The sequence below is a fragment of the Emys orbicularis genome, chromosome 20, assembly GCF_028017835.1.
Source record: "Emys orbicularis isolate rEmyOrb1 chromosome 20, rEmyOrb1.hap1, whole genome shotgun sequence".
In the NCBI taxonomy this organism is placed as follows: domain Eukaryota; kingdom Metazoa; phylum Chordata; order Testudines; family Emydidae; genus Emys; species Emys orbicularis.
The window spans coordinates 8536002-8558367 of NC_088702.1; the positions used below are offsets into that span (position 1 = coordinate 8536002).

The following is a 22366-nucleotide window of genomic DNA, read 5'->3' on the forward strand; positions in this document are numbered from 1 at the left end:
GTAAAATGAGAAGACTAGTTCTTTCCTACCTCGCGGGTGTTGAGAATAAATGCAGACTGTGGGACTGAACTCAGATACAAGGGGACCTAATAAGTACCTTAGATAGAAAATATTCCCAACAGCAGTGGGATGTGAGTAGATATTCCCATTACACAGATGGGGGAAATGGAGGTACAGAAAGTTGAAAGGATTCTCCCGATGCTAATGGCGCAGCACTGGATCTATCTTTAATTCCTTAGACGGGGGAAAATCCAGACCGCTATACCCTTTTGAACAGACCCCAAAATCTTTTTATTTACTTACTATTATCATTATAGTTTTTTGTTTTTGTTTTCATTATTTTCTCTGGAGTTTGGACCTTGACTATATCTTGACCAAGAAATTTGGGCCTTGACAAAAAATAGACTACCTCTGCCTTAACATCTAAGCTTTGGTTGGACAGTTACAGTAAACAATCTGCCTTACGAAAACTAACGTAAGGCCCTCTCGTTAATTTGTTTCAGGATTATCTTCTGAATCTACAAAGAGCAATGGCTCTTTTCTTAAAGGTGGGTGGGGAAGAAGAAGAATAGATCTTCTGGCAGCATGTGGATGTAACCATGTGATGAGTTGCCCTCAAGTGGTTTATGTCATGGATTAGCAGATAAACATGGTATTCAAAAATAAATAAACCAAGTAATTAAATTAGCAGGAAAGTCTCTTGTCCTAGGCCCTGTGCCCTGCCAGTAAGGATTTTGTAGGCTGTAAGTATGGAGTCCGGGGTCAGATTGGGAATGGAGAGGCTGAAAACTGTTCAGTGAACTCTTTCCACAGCAAATAATTCTACTGGGTTTGGATGTGACTGTGAGGGGGCAGGAAATAGGTATCCTACCAAAATACTTATGCATTTGAAAAAGGTGGTGTTACTATATGGTGATTGATTGCTATCTTCTTGTACAGTATAAGCAAGGAAAGGAAAGTGGTCAGAACTGCAATAACAAACATTTATTGAAAGGAATGTCTGTTTAAAAAAAAGATATTTCCGCTTGGCACTGGGTTTCCTTATTTCTGGTTGACTGTAGTAGGATACATTGTTGCAGTTATGATTGAGATGACAAAAGTAGGAAGTGTTTCTAACTCTTGGTTTTAGCTTTATTTAAAAAAAAAGTAATATTAAAAATGAGTGAATTGTAGGGGGCGGGGCATAGCCCAGGCATCTGAATATGGGGCTTGGAGCAGGAATTCTTGTTCTAATTGTAGTTCTTGCAAATCACTTAGTCTCAATTTCTCAGTGTAATACAGGGATAACACTTACCTACCTCCCAGGAGTGTCAGGCGACTTAACGTTCAAAGTGCTAGGTAAGCGCTAAGTATTAATCTGTCACAAGGGGAAATTAACATGATAAAAGCTGAGCGGGGAGGGATTTATTACATTCTAGTTATGAACAAAGCGCATTGGATACACCCAGCTGGGCGTATAAAGCCATAATCCCATTAATGGCTACATAACCTTGCAAAATTCCTTTAGTGTGAGGTATAAAGAGTTTCCTGGTTATTTTCTTTTGCTTTTTGCAAATCAAGGCTGGGCAGAAAGGGCCTTGAGAAGTAGTCTAAAGGCCAAACGTGATCTACTTCAAGATAAGCCTCATTGCTGTAAATTGTACATATACTAGAGGTTTTCCCTATTGTAGTTGCACCAATGGGCGTGCCATCCCTATGCAGACAAGACCCTAGTCAAAAAATGTTCACACCAGATTGTCTCAACTCTAAATATCTTCTGAGGTACATCCCAAAAAGAGTGCACCACATGCACCTAGCAGGCTCGGCAGCAGGTTAATGGGCAGATGCTCTCTCTCCCCTTCCCAGAATGGTACCATTGACTACCTTTCACATTGCTTTCATTTCAGCTTTGAAGCGTGCAGACCTGCCACTGCTATGGGTGACACTATTGTAGACGCAGCCCCTGGGACAGCGGTGGATCAGTCATCCGGCCCAGTGCTGCAAGGAAATGGAGGGACTCCTCTCAGCGTCATCAGAGAAGGCGTTGGGGAGTTGGCGGTTATCGACCCTGAGGTGGCGAAGAAAGCCTGTGAAGAGGTCCTGGAGAAGGTCAAGCTGATGCATGGGGTCTCCTCAGACAGTGTGGCTAAATCAGATGATGGCAACGAAACGGAGTGTGCTCCACGGACCAACCTGGAACTAGTCAATGGAGACGTCGGAGATGGCTGTGAAATCAAATGCTTGGACGACCCACCTGTCACGCCTTCCAGGATCCGGGAGGAGGACGAGACCATGGCCAACACAGTGAAAAGCGCCCGGAGGCGGCAGAAGAACAACTCGGCTAAGCAGTCCTGGCTGCTCCGGCTCTTTGAATCCAAACTCTTTGATATCTCCATGGCCATTTCATACTTGTACAATTCAAAAGAGCCGGGGGTACAAGCTTATATTGGAAATAGGTTGTTTTGCTTTAGGAATGAGGAGGTGGACTTCTACCTGCCACAGCTTCTAAACATGTACATCCATATGGATGAAGATGTTGGCGATGCTATCAAACCCTACATTGTACACCGCTGTCGGCAAAGCATCAACTTTTCCCTCCAGTGTGCCCTGCTCCTGGGTGCCTACTCCTCGGACATGCACATCTCAACTCAGCGACACTCCCGTGGGACCAAGCTGCGGAAGCTCATTCTTTCTGATGAGTTGAAGCCAGCTCACAAAAAGAGGGAGCTGCCGTCTCTGAGCCCGGCGCCCGACATGGCGTTGTCACCTTCCAAAAGGACTCACCAGAGGTCCAAGTCAGACGCCACAGCTAGTATCAGCCTGAGCAGCAATTTGAAACGGACCGCCAGCAATCCCAAAGTCGAGAGCGAGGATGAGGTAATGTTGGAGTCTCTTTAAAATGCACCCTCTCTGTGAAGGGTGTGTCCACAACAGTATATGTGCATTTGAGCCTCATCTCATAACTCTTTCTCTGCTAGAGATTTTTATATTAACCAGTGTAAATGGTATAAATTTCATTTAGTTTTTTTTCCCCAAGCAAAGTGGTATTATGTGCTGTAGCCATGGCTGGAAAACGTAGAGCCCGTTCGTGCAGGAAATCTCTTCTGTAATAAAAGAAAATACTTTGCCCTTCTCTAATGCCTTTTCTCTGAGGGTCCTACAGGTGCCTTTACAAAGATAGGTAAGTATCGTTCCCCTGCTTTACTGATGGGGAAGCTAGGAAAGGAAGGATGACCTTATGGTTAAGGTAGTAGGCTGGGATTCAGGAGCTCTGGGTTCAGTTTCCAAGCCACAGATTTCCTGTATGACCTTGGGCAAGTCATTTCATCTTCATCTTCATTTTGTTGTCTGTACAAAGGGAGACAACTGTTTTCTACCTTACAAGGGTTCTTGGAAAGATAAACTTCTTATTGTTTGAGATGTTCCAATTCAACAAGAACGGGCCCATATAAGTAGGTAGTTAAGTACATAGTGATTTAGTGCTAGAGTTAAGAATAGAACCCAGGTTCCTATTCCCTAGCTCTGAGCCCTAGCTGGCTCCTATTACAGGGAAGTCCCCTGTAAATTTAGCAGATATATACAGGAATGCTTTGTGCTTGTTAGTTATAGCTACTGTAGCTGGCCTCATGACCATTGTTCATATGAATGAGTCTCCCAGTGATCAGTCTTTTCTCTGATAAATATGATCAGCACATCTGTAAAATACAGCTGGAGACTCATCTTGGGTTGCTCATTCCCTGAAGTTTTTGTTTTGAATTGGTGCATGAGGGCTTGCTGTTGGTGACCCTGAGCGCTCATCTTGGGAGGAACATTGGTATGAAATTGCAGCCTTGATGCAAAGCACAGAATGAATATGTCAAGCCTCTGCTGAACTTTCATTCCCTGTCTCTGTCATTTGCATCAAGGAAGGAGTTGCAGAGAGATTCAGAACAGAGGGGTTGTTAATATCCAAGATCGGTGGGAATGCACCTGTAGCTGAATGCATCAGGCAGGGGAAGGGAAGGCCCCCAATTTCAGCACAGAGTGGCTGCCCTTCATAGTCACCTCTGAGGAGGATTCCATCGAGGTATTCAAAAATAATCCTGTGCAAAACAAAACTGCCTGTGTGCAGATAAGCCCAGACAACTCCTCCAGGTCTAGTCCCATTCACTGTCCAAAATGAATGTCTGATGCAAATGCCTTTGCTTTTGAGAAGAGAGCCATGGCATTTTTATATTGGCTGACTCTCTTGTTCCACAAATTGCCTATTGTAATCGGTCCTCCTTTTCCTCCCAGCCATAAAGCCGAGGAAACCCAAACTGTGTTATGCTGGAAGAGTTAGGCTGTGTGCGAGGCTATGCCAATTTGCAGTGTCTTGTGTTAATGCAGTTTAATGCTAAACAGTGTTGAATAAGGACTAAATCAAACTTGCATGCACATGTACATTTCCATGTCATACGTCTTCCAGACCTGAATGGCTCTCACAGGCCTTGTGACTGGCTGGGTGACACTGGTTATTTTTAAGTGTAGAGAAGTTATGCATGTAGACATGGATTTCATATAGCCTTTGCAACCATATTGTTGCCTCTCTGAGTGCTTTATCTGTTTGCCAGGTACTGTGTTTATTTCTGATGCTTTATTTTGAGCTACATTTCTTACAAAAGGAATCTAGACTCCCCGACATCCATTTCACAGGTCTGGCAGATAGTCTTTCATAACAAAAGGATAAAGCTGTATCCTTGGTTTTTGAGGGAGGGAAAGGAGAGGAAAAATCTGGTAATCTGAGCTTTATTACATTGCTTTCAAATGACCTTGATGTTTTCTCCCCATGTTCTTTTGGAAACCAAGGTAATGAGGAGTGCAAGTCTTCTGGGCGAGAGACCAGGGAGTTGAGGTGTAGAGTGCAGATCTGTGAGGTGTGCTCAACAAATTGGAGAGAAGCAATGCATCACTTCCTCTGTCTTAACTCAAGCAGTTGAAATACTCTCTTGGGGTAGTGAATCATCTAACCAGAAGGGATGGTTAAACAGCTGGCAGAGAATTAGGCTTGTTACACCTATACATTACTCCACAGGTTCAAATCACAGCAGGGCTGACTCAGCCCTTGGTCTTTCCAAGACAGATGAAAATTTAATTCCATGCTTTCTCTGAATGTAGGTCTGTTTTTCAAAGTCTCCTCTGAATAATAGACAACCAAGTTCCTCTCGGCTCTGTCTAGACACTAAAGATCTTGTGATTGTTTCTGTAACAGCAGGGAGTTTAGCTGACATCCTTGGCTAATGATCCCCATCCCCTCTGTTATGCAGTCTGTTTTGTGAATGCCAGAGGGGGCCATGTAATTCTTGTATGTATAGAACTTGTGAAAGTTTTTTTGTGAGCCTTCAAGAAAGAGGCTCTACAGAAACATGAAGTATTAATTATGTCAGCTGAACACAGCCTGGCCGATTAGTGGTTAAAAATGTCCTGTTTTCCCAACCCTGCGAATTCGCATGTCATGAGCCAAGGGGAAGGCACCATGTGGGCAGGGTAAGTGAATGTTTCATGTCCCTGACAGTTCACTGTTTGGTAGAAAACAGCTGGCTGACAGAAAGCAGGACACGTGGAGGTCTCCTTAGCTCATACTGGCTGCAGCTGCTCACATAATGGAAACTGAAGCTTTCATCTATAATTTATGTAAAGCTGCACTGAGAAGAGTTTCTCTTGGCAACGTTTAAAACCTATTTCAGTCCAGAGGCCACGCAAGCCTTTTAAATGGTGTATGGCAATGGAGGAGGCCTCCGCTATCCAGGCTCTTTAAAAACTTTCCCAGCTTTAGAACGTTCAAGAGGCTGGTTAAGATCCTCCCTTTTCTGTTTAAATTCCTAGAAACATTGTTGTCTTGTGTTAAAATAGCTAAACTCCTATGAAAACAAACTCTCCTGCAGACTGTCAGATGGTTTTAAGAGGCAGCTATTTAATGTTAAGTAATTCTCAGTCACTCCATCTTTGCACTTGGAACAGTGTCAGCATATAGGGCTACGGTCTCTAAGCCCCCCCCCCCCCCGCCCCCCCTCCGTATTCTGGGGCCGTGCAGAGCCCTGCCCCATGGGTACAAGTATGCTCTAACTTATGCAGCGTTTTCCATGGCTCCTGGGAAGCTGAGAGTAGCTGTAGCGCAGTGCACTCCAGCTAGCTCCTCAACATACGCTAGGTGCAGGGTCCTTCTAGAGCCCTGTGCAGGGGGGGTGGCAGTTGTTTCCAGCCTCTTTGTGCCACTAGAATAGCATAGGACATTAGCATAAATGAGTATTGGGCCCAGAGGCTCTAACTGCCCCAGTGAATTGCTGCTATTCTTAAGATTCTGTTAGGAGAATTTGACCAGTACTGAGTGCCGGCAAGCACTGACCAGGTGGATGAGCAGCAGGGGCAACAAAGTCTCCACCAATAACATGTCACTCTCCACTTCAGCCCTTGCTGACCTCATTTAACTTGGTCATGAACCATAAGAAATATACTTTAATCACGCCCCATGAGAAAGTTTCTCTGCCTTTTTTCTGACTCCTCAACATTCTTTCTTTTTAGAGGTTGCAGAACGTGATTATGAAACGAAAACTTGTTTTGGGATTAAGATTAAGAAGGATCATGACTGAGCTTTCCTTCAACTCTGATTTTATTGATGATGCCTTCATCCAAACATCTGATCCTACACTGGCATCATCCTGTTGGGGACATTCATTAAATATTCAGATTTGCCTCATTTTTAAACCTGTAAATACCTCAGATGGGACCAGGCCAGGGATAAAGTATTCAACTTTCACCAATTGGCCTATACTATTATCAAAATCCTTCTGTAGCACTATACACTTACACGTGGCTTTACAAACTTAAATGCAAGCATGATATATATATATATATATATATATATATATATGAGACAAATTCAGGACAGCAGTTCAGGAGAGAACAGGTGTGGGGGATGGAACGGAGCGCCAGATTTTTGAGAAAAGTAAATCATTCCATTAGCTCTAATCTGGTCTAGGAGAATATTTAAACTAAAAACAATGGGAACTGACGAACTTCAGCACTAGCAAAAAGCCTGTAGGAAGAACTGAAACAGTGGGATAATTAATGATCTTGTGGTTTGAATAAGGATGAATCTATAATTCAAAGATTATTATTGCCCCGCCATCCTTGTTTATGGACCCTTAAATGAGACGCACATTCATACTGCTTCTGGTTTACTCAAGCCTCTGTCGGTACCTTCAGTTCTGGATTAAGCTAGTCCAGTTTAAAGCAGGCGTTAATACTTTTTTATTTTAAATGCATTCCTTTTAGAACGTAATCAGGCGGGATGTTAGTATAATCCGATCAGTTGCCAAGCAATCTGGTACCAGCATGCTTCACAGGTCTGGCTAGTGCGGGCTGAATGAGAGACTGGGGTAGAGAGCACTTCTGGAGCTCAGAGGCATGGTGCTACAACCCAGTTGGTAATAAATCACCATTTCCGCCTATCTTTGGGATACGAAAGCACTTCCTGTTCCTCATCTTAAATGCAAGTCTCTGCCCCCTAATGGCTTCCTTACAGATGAATGCCATAGTATCTTGTGAGCATGTCAAATAGGGCTAGGGGGCCATGATGGAAAGCAGATGGGTTCTTTTGCTCCCTGGAATATAAACCACATATCCTGTTAATTGTCAGTCATCAAGAAATCCTGTAACTAGATCTTTATTCCCTCTGTCTTCCCCTGCACGCCATCCCCCCGCCCCCCCCCCCCCAAAAAAAAGATTTCAGAAGGTTTGGTTCTTGAAAATATTTGATTTTTATTAAAATATTATTTCCGCTAACATTGAACAATCATGCAAACGGTTTTGAGGTGCCTTCTAAAGTAGAAGGTTGGGAATTTTCCAGCACTGTGACTTCCTCATGCCGCTTTGCTGTTTAACCAGAACTGTCTCTTTCTTGTGGGAAAGACCTGCTTTCAAGTGTTCATTTAAATATACGTGCTTGTTTCACTTTGGGCCAGTTTGAACTAAATGATTTCAAGTGCATGGTTACAGTTACTTAATGTTCCACCTGAAGAACTTGAGACCTGGACACACAACTTGCTGTAACTTGATTCAGAAGCAGAAATAGAAGACAGTGGAATACTGTCCAGTGCTCCATTCATACAAAATAGTCTGAAATGCCATTGTTGGGCACATGCAACCTACAAAATGTCTGAGAACATCCTGTAACATGACAGGATTTCTACAATCTTCCCAGCGAAGAAGCCATACAATACAGATGCCCTACAATTTCAGAGATGTTGCTATTATCTATCTCTTCACAATGTAGGTCTCTGTTGGAGTTTTCCATTGAGTACTGGCTACAAAAATTCTGCTTGAACAGCGTTCATGCACCAGAGATGGATTCTCTGCTCCTTTTGCTTGAGGGGACTCTTCTTTCCCCACTCCTCTCCTTTGTCATGGTCATCACTGTCCTTCCTGTCACTTGAGTTTGCAGCCGTGATGTCTCTTTTTCTTCTTTTACGTCGTGTCCAGTATTCCTCCCTTCCCCTTTATCCCTGCTGGAAATCGGAGGTGCCAAGGTGGGGCCAGGAAGCAATGTGATGTGCCCTCCACAAACTGGGAACCTACTAACCAGTTCTCGGTGCCAAATGATGATTTATTGATGGGCAAATTGTCCACGGTCTACAGCACCTATAAATCAGCCTTGTAAAATTGTACTTGCTGAGGATGAGTATATTGTCGTCATAACAAGTTGGCAAGTAAATTTTGTGCCTGGGCTGGAAAATGATCCTGGGAGTTTTGTTAGCACCGGAGCGCACTGTTGATAGTGGAAAGAAATCTGTTTCTTTTGCATCACCGTATTTGCTGACAAGATAATTTCAGTCTATATCGAACACCATTTGGAAACCATGCTTGCTTATTCAGCCATGGCAATGGCTCTCAGACACTCCAAGTCACAATTTAGGTCTAATTTTTTTAAGGACCCTTCCCCGCCTTTTTCTCAGTTGAAACATAAGGGATAAGTGTCTTGCAGTCTTTTCTGGCTCTGCATCCTTTGTACAGGGAGATCTGCTTGCTCCATTTCTGCGAGAAGAGTTGCTGTGATGACAACTCTTGGAATGAGGTCACCATGGTGGGGCAGAGTCAAGAGAGGCTATTGCTTGCTGACTCAGTGAATGTGTCAAATTAACTGGGGCAGTAAGATCTCCTCACCAAGCAGAGTTTCCCCTGAGTAGCAACAAGGTGGATTTGGGCAATTCTGTTGGTAAAACTAATCTGCACAGAGAGTTCTGGCCAGAGCTGACTGGAGTGAAAGCTCTGTTTCTTAGGAATTTCTAGCCTTTTGTACAAGGGTTTAGTGTTGTGTTGCAAACAGCTATTACTGTTTGCAAGTGGAAACCAGCACGTCTCATGTCAGTTGGTTAAATTTCAATAATATTGACCCCAGTTAAGGTGTTCTATTTTTTTGGGAGGTGGGAAGTTATAATAATAATAATAATAATAATATATGGAGATATCCTATCTCCTAGAACTGGAAGGGACCTCGAAAGGTCATCGAGTCCAGCCCCCTGCCTTCACTAGCAGGACCAAGTACTGATTTTGCCCCAGATCCCTAAGTGGCCCCCTCAAGGATTGAACTCACAACCCTGAGTTTAGCAGGCTAATGCTCAAACCACTGAGCTATCCCTCCCCCCCCCGAGTGAAGGAAGTCGTCTCATCTGCTGATGAGTTTCATTTCTTGGCTTTGTTTAAATGAAGAAAACAAGTTTTGTTTTGTTTTCTCAAATCCCTGCCATAAGTCTAATAGGATTTACTGTAAAGATGCAGACCATTCTCCTGAGTGTCCTTAGAAATGGGGTTTGTTGCAAAAGTAAAAAATGCTTCCCTTTTAATATGTAAACATGTCTGCATCAGTTTCCTCGTGAACTTCCGTGTAGCTAGAGCTGGCGAATACTTTGTGAATAGTATCAGTGGTAGTGCTACATTAACCAGTTCCATAGCTGATGTCCTGCACGTCCAGCGTGCTACTCTACAATATTTTGGTATAGGAGGCAATGGGTAGGGCTCAACTTTTGATGATCTGCACTCTGTGCTCGAAGAGAGGGGGCTGACAATGCTGTGCAGACAGTCCTCGTTTTCAGCACCTCCTAATATTTCTATTTATTTATATTTCATCTTTGTACTTCGAAAACACCGTACATACGTTAAGCCATACAGCTCCCCTCTGAGGTAGGTAAGTAAATGGACTCCATCTCTCAACAACTGTGCCAGTTCTCTTGATTTTGCCAGTCCAGGGTCCCAACAGCATCCACTGGGATTGAAGTTCTGATCTTCCACGTTAGCTCTTCTGTTGTCCCACAATCCTGACCCTCTGCAATCCTCTTCCATTCCAGCCTTCTCTCTAAACTCCCAGCCCTTCCAGTGCACCTCACTCCTGATTTCCGCTAAGCTCTTTGAGAGATGGACATTCTTTTTGTTATGAGTTTGTACAGCGGCTAGTACAATTGAATCCTGGGCCCCATTGCAATACAAGTAATAAATAATCTATATATATCACACCACTGAATTGTGATACTTCAAACTGAGCAGTGATTTTTTTTTATTTTTTTTTTTTTTGAGGGGAGAGATGTGGACATAAATCACTAAGAACATAGTTACTTCTTTCAGAGATGAGTTCATACAGGGTCTCTTTTTTTGGAAAGACAGTATGTTTTAATAAAAAAAATAACTTGGGCCTTGTCTAAAGTTACTAAGCAGTATTTTGTCTTCAGTATCATGTGACATAATGAGAGAGCGCTTGTGATGAAGGACAGTACTGCACTTTGTTAGGCTACGCAAAAAAGAGATCCAACTGAAATTCCTCCTAGAATCTTTGTATGGCTCATTCACTCCCTCGCTCCTGTCCCTCCTCCTCCTGCCACCCACACGATTCTAAAAACCAGAGAGCAAAAGGATCCTGATTTTTCATTCTAATTCAGTAAATTAAAACCATCTAATCTAAATGGAAATTTTTTCGTTAACTACAGACCTGCCCAAGCTTTTACTATGAACTAGGAGTTGATGGTTCCTGGGTCCTCTCAGAATCTGCTCCTAATTTAGTTTGCTGCACATAAAACAGAATGTTTATTGGAGCTGGTTCAACTAGTAAGGTAAAATTTTAAGTAGAAAACTGCTAATTGAATAATAGTTAAGAATCTAGGCTGGCTGCCAAGAAAAAGTATTGAAAACCAGAGCTTTTAAATGCCAGGTTCTCTGCAGCTGGTTAGAAACATTTCAGCTTGGTGCATGGCAAAGTAGCTCAGAGCTTTGGAATAATACCAGTTTGAAACTAAATGTGCAGGCATTGATATCGGTGTCTTAAGCACCATTAGCAATATTTTAAGTGGTGCTACAGGGTTGTGTAAATACAAATCTCTCTGCACTTTATATAAAAACTAATCCTCTAGAAGTATTCTGAATCGAAAACCTGCTTTTTATTAGTTGTAAACATTCTCTCCCTTTTCCCCCACCTTGCTGTCCTAGCATCCATGATCTGGTTCCCCGTCCCCTTTTAAAACAAAAGGACATTAGTCTTGCAGTGCATCATAAACGTAACATGGAGCTAGTACAACAATAAAGGTTATATGAACAGTAAGGAAAGGGAGGAAGTGTGCCTTGGTGTTATGGTCCAGGAGACAGGCATGGGCAGGAGAACTCAGTTCTGTTCTGCTAGTGTCCATGTGACCCTGGACAGGTCACTCAGCTGCTCTGTGCCTCAGTTCCGCATCTGTAAATTGGGGACGCACTTGGGGCCATGCCATGCACTTGGTTGGAGCCTCTAGGCGCTACCATAATACAAATAATAATGGTCAGGTGGCCACTTCTATTGGGGAGAAGGTGCTAGAAGTACCTCTAGGGGTATCAAGTAAGATGACTTGGATACCTCGATTACATAGTGCACAGTTATAAATGTTGAGATCCTTGCAGGAAGGATTCCTGAGAAGTGAAAGTGTCCTTTAAATGAAACCAGGCATATCTAGCTTTGTATGTTTTACAAAGATCACTTACATTATTTTTCACTATCATGATGAGCTGTGTTCATTGGGTAGAAAACTTATGCTGAGCATTATTCTTAAATGTTGCGAATCTCTACAAGTGCGAGCCTGATGCTATAAAATCATAAGCAGTTCATTAAAAATAAACCTAGAATTTGATTTTGAGTCTCCCCTTGGTGCAGAGAGAAATACGTGGTGAAAATAAACAGGCAAAAGGCACTTGTAATGAATGGTCAATGGCTGCAAGTGTCCATGAATGTGCTATGAAACTTCAGATTTTTATGAGAAAGTCCAGGGAATTTAATGTTCAAGGCTTCTTGTTGCCCTGGTGACAAATGTGGATATTTACCAATGGTTCACAGGTGTGACACCTATACCTCTGAGTTGCTAGGGAGAGGAGTTGGCTTTTGGCCTGCTTTGAACACACTCATTTTCCCGCTGTTTTGTTTTCTAAAGCAATTTCCTGGCAGGCTACCTGAAGGTAGGCTGACAGCACATTAGCACAAACAAAGGGAAACTGACCGATATCGAACTGAAGCACCAAGTAATAACTCTTTCACTGGTGGCTGAGCCTGGCGATCTGTGAAGGGCAGAGAATTTCCCCTGTCTTTCTGTGATGCCCCAAATGTGCCTGCCCTGCTAGAACCCACCATCCAGGAATGAACACACAACTGGGACGTCAGATACAACTGTCAGTTCTGGTTTGGGTGCTTGCAGTCTCGGTGCCCCTTTGTGTCCGGAGGATGCACCCAGAGAGAGATGAGAATGTTGTGAGGCTGGGATGTTTTCCTGCTAAGGTGCTGCTGAGCTGTAGGTGCCTCTTGTGAGCTCGTTTCACCTGTGTGATAAACCAGAGAGGTGAGAGTGGAATCACTGAGATACAACACTGAAGGTTGTTCCTGGATTCCTCCTCTCATCTCCCAAGGTCCCCAGTGACTGTGGTAGAGGAAGTGCTGCTGATTTCCTCCAGACATGTTGATTTGGTTTGTGCGCGTTCAGGCTTTGTGGCAATGTTCACACCATTTTGTTGTTGGTTTGGGGTTACTAAGAGGGTTTAGGCCTGTACCCCACTTTTACTTCCTTCCATCTCATGTTCAGCAGCCCTCTAGAACTGGAGAAGCAAATTCTACCATTTCCTTTCTATTAAACACAGCTGAGCACATTAAAATTGAATGAGGGTAGGTGCTAAGATGTTCTGAGCATCTCGGGGTCATGCCTAAAGTTTGTAAGGTTAGCAAAAAGCTATGCACTGAATTCCACAGCAGTTTATCTGCTGTTCGTGTCCAAATGCACTAGATCCCCCTACCTGTGATGCTTTGACAAAGGTCACAGCTTTGTGTCTCATTTCTAATGACACAAGCTAACCCTTCCATGATCTTTAGCCAGCCAAATGACCCATCAGCCATACCCTGCTATGCCCTTTGTTCATCAGTCTAGTCACTTACTCCTTGACTTTCCATTTGATTGTTACATATTAACGCAACATCATGATAAATTTTTGCCATGTGTGACACCATCAACTGATACGTGTCCAGCTCCATAGATAAGTAGTGCTACAGGAATCCCATACTGCTCTCATTTCCGTGGCTACCATAACATCGTGCCTTGGGGTTGTCAGCCTCCACGCTAGTTTGGGGAGCAGAACCAGATCTTACTGGTGGCCTTGTAAACATGTTTACTAACCCCTCCTCTGGAGGGGAAGATAAATCTATTGGTTTGTGCGTTTGCATATTTGACTCTGGCAGCCCTGTGGTTTATGTAGTCTGCTTGTCATACCAACATGAGCTGCAGAGATGCTTAGTGAAGGGCAATGGCTTAATTAAAAATAAAATAGAAACTCAGCCTTTGAGGAAGTTGACTTGCACTGTTCAGTAGCTGTTCCTTCCCTGAACTAGCATTGGCTCATGTTTCTGTAAAATGTTGCAAACATCTGTTGCATCAGTAAATAAGTCAAATTAGGCCACAGTGCAGGAGTGCAGAGACTGACTTTCTGCTCCATTCTGTACTATGCTCAGGACTCCTCGCTTTAAGATTCTGCACCATGGCGTGGCCTTGTAAGAGCAGTGATTGAAGTCAGTGGATTGTATGACCTTTGTAATCCTGACTTGGGTCAAATAACTGTGGCTAAGAAATAAGGTTCAGTTGTATCTTACCATCACTCCCTTTTTATTACCCCGCCTAAGTGTTGGCTCTTACTAACTTCCCACTCATGGACTATGCTCTGCCAACTCTGCCTTACCAAACCTGTCCTCTCCCACTTGTGACGCTGTGCCTTCTTTTGTCATGCTGCTCCCCTATGTTTGGAAGAAAGCCCATTCTAGTACTCCAAGCAAGACTTGTTCTTCTCCTTCAAGCCTCTCCTAAATCTTCATCTCTTCTGGTAACCTTTCCATATCTAACAGTTCAACCCTTCTCAGACCTCATATCATTTATCCATTCATTAAGCTCTCATTACACTTCCAAATATTTTTTAAAAATCTTGCAGCTTAACAGAACACAAGCCAAACAAGGTGCAGCCACTCTGCTTATATGTAGTATCCATTCCCTTTCTGCTTTGTTTTGGCTCTGTAGACTATAAGCTCTTTGAAGCAGGAAACTTGCTCTGTTATTTGTAAGAACAATGAAGCCCACACTAAGGGCACCTATACATAAGATTTTAAAGATTTCATGACCCACAGATTTATATAAACAGAGCCCACATTAATTTGAGTTTCTTTCTGTCTGTATATGCATGTATGTTTAATAGAAGCAGGAAATTGGCTGATAGATAATCTAGACACTGTGCTGACAGTACACATGGTAAACTGGCTTTGCCACAAAACCAAAGGGTGAAACGTCTATCTAGTTTGCTTCTTAGAAGCACCGATTTGCCTGGATAGTTTAAACAAGGCAGCAAGTAGTAACTGACTTATTGAATTCTGCTGGTGTGAGGTAATACTTTTATTAGTATCATAGTTCAGTCAAAGCCAATAGAACCTGCTGATTTGTAGAGCACAGGAATTTTCTCTTTTCTTCAAGTGAATCGACTCTTAATTGCTTTCCTAGATAAGCATTAAATGGAATTGCCCTTTTATTTCTATCAAATTCTTTCACCCTCTCCAAAGTTCATTAAATTAAATGAGTTGGATCAGATTCTCCGTGAATGTGCCTGTTTGAATAAGTGTGCTTAGTTTAGTGTGTGCTGGAATCCTGGAGGAATCCACAGGTTTCTAATCCTGAGTACCAAGAGAATTGAGTTCCTTTCCTCCTTATGCAATCTTGGGCATCCCTTTTTTTTCAGTCAGACTGGTTGAGTTTCCCTTCAGAGTTAGGAGATGTCTACGTGGGAAAGTTATACTTGTATAAACTAAGGTGTCAATTTAAACAGAAAGTTATACTGCTATAACTGCCCATATTCTTAATCCAGAATAAGAGTGGTTTTTTGCGTGTGTTTATTTTATGCCTCTTTGGAAGGGGTTTAACATAAACCAAACAAGCCACTCTTATTCTGGAATAAGAGCTATAGCAGTTTAATTATACCGGTATGATTAAACCGGTATAACTGGTAAAACTTTACTGTGTAGATGAACCCTAAATTATGTCTGTCAGATTTTTTTTTCCAAGTTGCTTTAAGGTGAACTTTTAATTTAACAATTCGTATAAAAACACCTGATAAGTTTTATATTAAAATGTTTTGGTCAAAGTATAGATTTTGTTTGAGCTTTAAAAAGCCAGCTATGGGATTTACCCACCTAACGCCCCTCTGAAATTAGTGGGAGTTGTGTGTTTAAATCCTACTCAAAGGTTGAGGTTTCCAAAGCTGTCTTTAAAACAGCTTTGAAAAGTGCTCATTTAAAATGGTTTCCAATGAGATCTAAATGTCTGGTCCTAGGATGTTGTGTGAGACTGTCAAGAGGAGGATTCCTGTTGGCTTTTTATTACATTTCAAATGCACTTTAAAAACAGTGGGACTTGCTGTTTGTAAACAGGTGTAGTTACTAACATCTTGTAGATTACACTGTAGTTTTCATTCTTTGAGTGAGGAAATGGGGTAACTTGTAAGCCGTGTAATACAATCCCAGCTGCTGTTGGCATGGGACCGAAGAGGCTGAATGGGAATTGAATTTGGATCTCTGGAGTGCTGGCCTGCTTTTTCTTTCCTCCGTCTTTTACCCAGAAGTTTCTGAAACTCCACGATTCACCCTCTGAGTGTGTCTGTAGTTGGCATATTTGCTTCAGTTTATATTTGGTTTTAAAAAATATCACTTCTATTTAATTTTTGCCAGGATTAAGCAAGTATCGCCTTTTTGCCTTTGACGAGAAAAATTCTACTGACTCAACCATATTATAATTTTCATTCTCTTTGTTGACTCATCCAGACTCTGTCTGTGTGTGTCTCAACCTGGGTCACAGTTGCTGGAGTTGGCCCATTGTGTGACTAGAAGGAGTCCAGTGTTAAACTCTGCAACAAAGGTTATCACTGTAATGTGGAAGAAACGCACTTTATGGCCACAGCCCGTGAACAGTCAGTTATTCATACTCCAGCCTGCTTAGTGCAGCAGAAATATCTCATTAATATATAATTAAAGTCATTGTGCAGTTCAGTCACTACTGGTTTTCAAATTGGTAATGTATTTAAGTTGTGGGTAACAAACATTAGGGCTGCTTTACTGCAAAGGAACTATGGACCTAATCCTATGAGGTATGGGTGCATCTCAACTCCCATTGGTCCTAATAGGGATCAAAGGATGTTCAGTGCCTTGCAGAATTGGGCAAAGCACGTTCTGCAGCTTTGCTTTAGAGGTGGAGATCCCATCCTTCTGCTCAAAAGAAAGTGTAGTGTACTCTCCTCCCCGAATACACAGACTAGCAGTTCCTGGTTTTCTGCTTATAAATGGTTAATTGGAGACATTTTTCAGTAGGAGGCAAGGTATCTTGCTTTGTAATCCTGGATGCGTTCAGTCTGGAGCACTTCTGTTTCCACATAAAACGCTATTTAAACTCCTTTTCTTTGCAGTGGGATTTTCTCTTTAACGCGAGAGCCTATTAATTTATATACTGGTCATTCCAGTCTGATTTTCTAAGTCTTCATTCAAGTTTCAATCGCTTTACTTTTGAAAAATGCTTTTAAAAATAAATAAATAAAACACACACACACAACATTGTTTCAGTGAAATCTCTCAATCCTGCATTACAGATCTCTAAAGGTGAAATAGACCCCTCTGCAGAAAGCCAGTGCAAAGGCTAAAGCACTACTCTTGTCCTGCTCAGGACCTCTGCATGGCCGTAATTCCATCCTGACTACTTGTGAGAGAGTATATTATTCTTACTGGACGAAGGTTTTATTTAACTCTTAAAAAGATCAAAAATGATTTGGCTCTGTGCAGCGCAGGTTGTTAGTTTGCAGTAGCTTGGTGGTACTTGCGCTAAGAGCTGCTTTTAGCAAGTCACCACCAGGCTAGTTCTTCTGTTAAACGCTTAACGAAGCGAACAGTACATAGGCATATCCTGCAGTGCTCATTTTGATTTAAAAAACCATGGATATTCAAGCTAGCATCTCGCAGTGGTGTCAGGCAGCAGGGTGCCTTTTATAAAAGTGGTAATGTGTGGTATTAGGAAGGAATCTACCCATTACAGTATTTAGCTGGTAAGGTAAAGAGATGCTGGCATCTCTGACATCAAATTTCTGAAATAACGAACGTTTCCTGCACCTGGTATCTGAACAGTTATAGGAACAAAGCCCAACTTAATAATTTACTAGATGGACTGTAGCTTCTAGATCAGGGGTTGGCAACCTTTCAGAAGTGGTGTGCCGAGTCTTCATTTATTCACTCTAATTTAAGGTTTTGTGTGCCAGTAATACATTTTAACATTTTTAGAAGGTCTCTTTCTATAAGTCTATAATATATAACTAAACTATTGTTGTATGTAAAGTAAAGAAAGTTTTTTAAATGTTTAAGAAGCTTCATTTAAAATTACATTAAAATGCAGAGCTCCCCAGACCGGTGGCCAGGACCCGGGCAATGTGAGTGCCACTGAAAATCAGCTTGCGTGCCGCCTTCGGCACGCATGCCATAGTTTGCCTACCCCTGTTCTAGATCTTGTGGCACAACAGAGCATTCATCGGGGGAAAGTGATGTATTGGCTATAGGATTTCTCCTGTTTCGGGAGGTGCAGGACAAGAATCCTTTCTTTAACCTCTCTTAGCCCAGACAACCCCCTCCCCACAAGTACTAGTTGCACTGAGTTGGTAGGGTTACCCGCTTTCTAATTGCCGAAAACTGGACCCCCTTTCCCACTTGCTCCTCCCCTCCCCCATCGCTCGCTGCTGTCCCCACTCCCTCATGCCTGGTCGCTGGATCCTCTCCACCTCCTCCCCCCAAACCCCCAGCTGGCCTCCCTCTGCTCTGGGGCTGGGAGAGGAGCTGCAGCCTGATGCAGGACCTGCTGCCTGCCTGCCCACGAGATGTAGGCAGGAGATGGCCCCGGCTGAGTAGGGGCTGGCATGGGTTGATGACCTGGCACATCTCTGCCCCCCACCCTTGGTAACCAGGCTTTTGGTGTCCGGGCACCTGGCAACCGTATGAGTTGAGCAGCACTCCGTTTGAGAGAATCTCAGGCTCCTTGTTCATTAATTTGAAAAGACAGGACACAAGTGCCATATTAGAGCTGGAGACCAAGGATATATTCCAGTTGAAGGCCTTACTGTGCAGAAATTAGCTGTGTAAGGAGTGTCATCGAAGCTAGTGAGACTACTTGCGTACTGATAGAATGTGTGATAAGGCCTCTATAGCATGTTTTCCAAAGTCTCCAGTGACGCACAGCAGGGATTAGGTCAGCTCAGTATCTCAAGGCAGGTCGACACACTCTGTTGCCATAGTTAACTAGGTCTGACTTTACACTGATTTTAGTTAAATTGGTGCAACTTTGTGTGATGCTTTTAAATTGATTTAGACCTGGCTTATATCAGTTTTAGTTTGTCAGTAAATTTACCAGTGCATGCTAAATAGAGATAACGACTTTCCACAGATACGAGTGTGTCTGTTCTGGTTCAACTAAATAGAGCAGTTTAAACCAGAGCAGTTTTTGGTGTGCAGACAAGCTCAAATCTTCTGTGGTAACTATCCCAAGGTCTGTATCAAGAAACCGTATTTTCTCTACTTCTACCACTGATTTCCTAATTGCATAAAGAAGTATTGAGCCAAAAAAAATTGTGGAGAGATGCAAAACTGTTGTAAAACCTGCCTGGAATTGCAAATAAAGTGCAAGAAAGAGGGAGGTGTATGGAAGGATTTTCTATGCAGTTTTCCTATGAGGGGGCCTTGGTGTTGAAGAGTGCTTCATTTCAAACAAATGCAATTCACCTGGTTTAATAGTTTCTCTTGCCAATTTTTTAAATTTGCATTTGTGACTTCAGGGCTCATGTAAGGTCTCGTATTGTCAGCCCTAGAGATTGAAATCTAATTACAGAGCAGGTACAGCATGGAAGTGTCAACTTCTCTTCTAGGACAGGAGGGCCAACTTTGAGAGGGGAAGGAGTTCATTCTGCATGGTCTGTTTGGTCCTTGATCTCTCTGGGTATGTCTTCACTGCAAACTTAACCTGGGCTATAGCTCGGGTGTTGCCTCTAACCCCCCTTCCACCCACACAGAAACACCTCTCACATGAGCTCCAGGATGCTTTTTGGTGCTAGCAGGCACAGCTGAGGAGAGATGCTTGAGCTCAGGTTTCCTTTAACCCCAGGCTGGTATTCCACCTGCTTTGCCGTGAGAACACCCAGGTGCTGTTAGGTTTCAGAGTAGCAGCTGTGTTAGTCTGTATCCGCAAAAAGAACAGGAGTACTTGTGGCACCTTAGAGACTAACAAATTTATTTGAGCATGCTCGGGGATCGTAGTCCTCCAATCTATCCTACAATTCCACCTGGACTGCACTTGCTTGTCTAAGTCCTCCCTTCTCCTGCACTGCACTTCAACCCCACATTTGCCTGCTTCATTTCTGCTGCACTTCTACAGCATTTGAACAGAGATGCTACCCAAGAAATCCTTCTCCTGTGCTGCCAGTTGGACAGAAGTTGGCCCCCACCTTCTGGTAAAGCTGTGGTGAGCTATCGGTAAGACCCATGAGAGCATTTCTGCACAGGAGCCAATGAAGGACAGACACGTTTTCCTACAGTACACTGTGAATAACTTAATAGAGTGGCCCAGTATAATGCACTGCTAAGAACCATGAAAGAGCCTAGAAATCCATCCCAGCACATGGGCTACTACAGCACCATTGTGGATGCAGCCACACAGGTAGTGGGTGCAAAGGTAGTGCTTTGTAGTAGGGATGCTCCCAAAACTGAGCTAATCTTGCAATGAAGACACAGCCTCTGAGACGAAGAGGGCCACTTCTGGGTTTTTTTAATGTGGACATTCATCTCTTGGGAACTGGACAGAGACACATGGCACCAGAAACAGCCTCAGATGGTAACAACTTTTAGTCTGCACCTGAATTTGTGAGGTAGAGGTAAAACATACCATTGAAACATTCCATCACCAATTTGTATCCAGTTCTTTCTTTTCAGTTGTCTGCTGCAAAAGAGTAATCTGTTTAAATGATCTCTACCTCCCAGCTCACCTGTTCATTTAACTTCATCCTGCAGTGAAGTTGTCATGCTGAATGCGGGACCTCAAAATTAATTTACAGGCCACAAGCTCAGGGCTCCGACTCCTCTGTGGGATCCAGGGCAGGGAAAACAGCGTGATGAAAGGAAAGGCTCTTCTTCAAATACAGAGCTTCAATAATCAGCAAGTGCAAAACACAGCCTTATGAAGTTGATTGAGCTCTGCTCGTTGTGCGCAGGTTTGTTTGTGTGAAAATCCCTCGTTAATATTCATATTTGGATTGTTTACCTATTTTGCGCTTTGTTTCCTGAGTTTGAAAGCAAATAGTTGCTTCCTGATGAGTCTTCTGAGGCTGTTGCTTAAAATACGCACACACGCACATGCCCACCCACCATTGTGGCCTAAGAATCGGTAGGGTATTTTTTTTTAATGTGCTCATGAGGAAGTTATTAATTTAAATGCGATTATTTCTCGAGTAAGATTAAGCCTTGTGGAATTAGCATGTCCCTGTAATTAACATGCTAAAAACAGGTCTGTTTGTTTCTCTTTGGGAAATGAATTATAAAATCAATTACACACCAGTCTCAAGGGTGTGAGGCTCCATTATTTATCTATCTTTTTGTTTGAAAATAACAGATTGAAGGATTTTAAATGAGGCACTATAGAAATACTGGTTTTGTTCTTAACCATATTTTATTCAAGAAATCAGAATATTGCTGCCTTTGAGCCAGATGAAAACCAAAGGGGGGGAGTTTTGCTGAAACATAAACATTTATTATTATTTATTCAGATTTATACCATAAATAAGAGGGTCCTAGCCAAAACTCTCGGCACCTCTGCCACAAATTACAGGCATAAAATTAAATTACTGTTGTCGGACCCGAATCCCTAACAAACACAGAACTCCCCTCCCCCCCCCCCCGACAAATCTACACCCCATCCTCTGCAGCAGTCCATGCAAATTACTTCTTGAGATGTGCACTGAAGGTCAACAGACCCAGGTTTGTTTGGCGGGGGGGTGGGGGTATGGAGCTCATCTCAGAGCTGAAGGCCCCTCATGGAAAGTGCTCTTCAGGTTCCCTCTTAAATCAAGGGGGGGCCAGCTTTGCTCGTGGCAACGTTGGCAGTATGGCATGAGGAAAGAGGTGGTGTCTCAATTAGAAAGATCTCAAGCCATTTGTGGATTTATAGGCCAAAGCAAACACCTTAAACTCAACCCGGAAACCATTAGGCAGCCAGTGCAGACCACAGAGCGGTGGTGTCACGCAGTGCTGCCGAGAAGCACTGCTTATAAACAGGTCATCACGTTCTGCACCATCTTAAATTTCTGGATTGGGTGATGGTGTCAGCACATCTTTGTGTAAATCACTTCTATTCTACAGGAATCGGCGTAGAGGAGAGGTTGCCCTGGTTTTGGCCTCATGAGGCCCATGTTGGCAGCATTCCAGGAGACCATGGGCTGCACTGAGTTTGTATGAAATGGAGCCAATTGCAGCTAAGATATGCCGTGTCCAGACCATGTGTCAAGTATAGACACATGGTCTGGACACTGCATATCTTAGCCAGGTCTTTAACAAGTTCCTATTGCAGCTGTAAGAGATGGTTTGGAAGCTGTCTGGATTTCTATCAAGCGTGGGGCAGTCTCTCCAGTGAATGGGGTAAACTCTGGAGGCCTGTGACCATCTGCTGGGTTGGGTTCCAAGCATGAAATTGCCTTGGAATTTCTTCTTGCGGTGTGAGGTGGGGAGAAAAATGACTAGGAGTTCTGTTCAATTACCAGAACTGCTTGGTGATCTGTC

The 22366-nt window shown here is 43.0% G+C and overlaps 1 protein-coding gene across 1 annotated transcript in view; it reads left to right on the forward strand.

The window, feature by feature from the left end:
• Nucleotides 1–22366, forward strand: part of PI4KB (phosphatidylinositol 4-kinase beta) — a 53855-nt gene that overhangs the window by 9313 nt on the left and 22176 nt on the right. Inside the window, exon 2 of the mRNA XM_065419844.1 lies at nt 1887–2856. Within this exon, the coding sequence (XP_065275916.1) occupies nt 1915–2856 (942 nt within the window). The 5' untranslated portion in view covers nt 1887–1914. The remainder of the gene's footprint in view (nt 1–1886; nt 2857–22366) is intronic.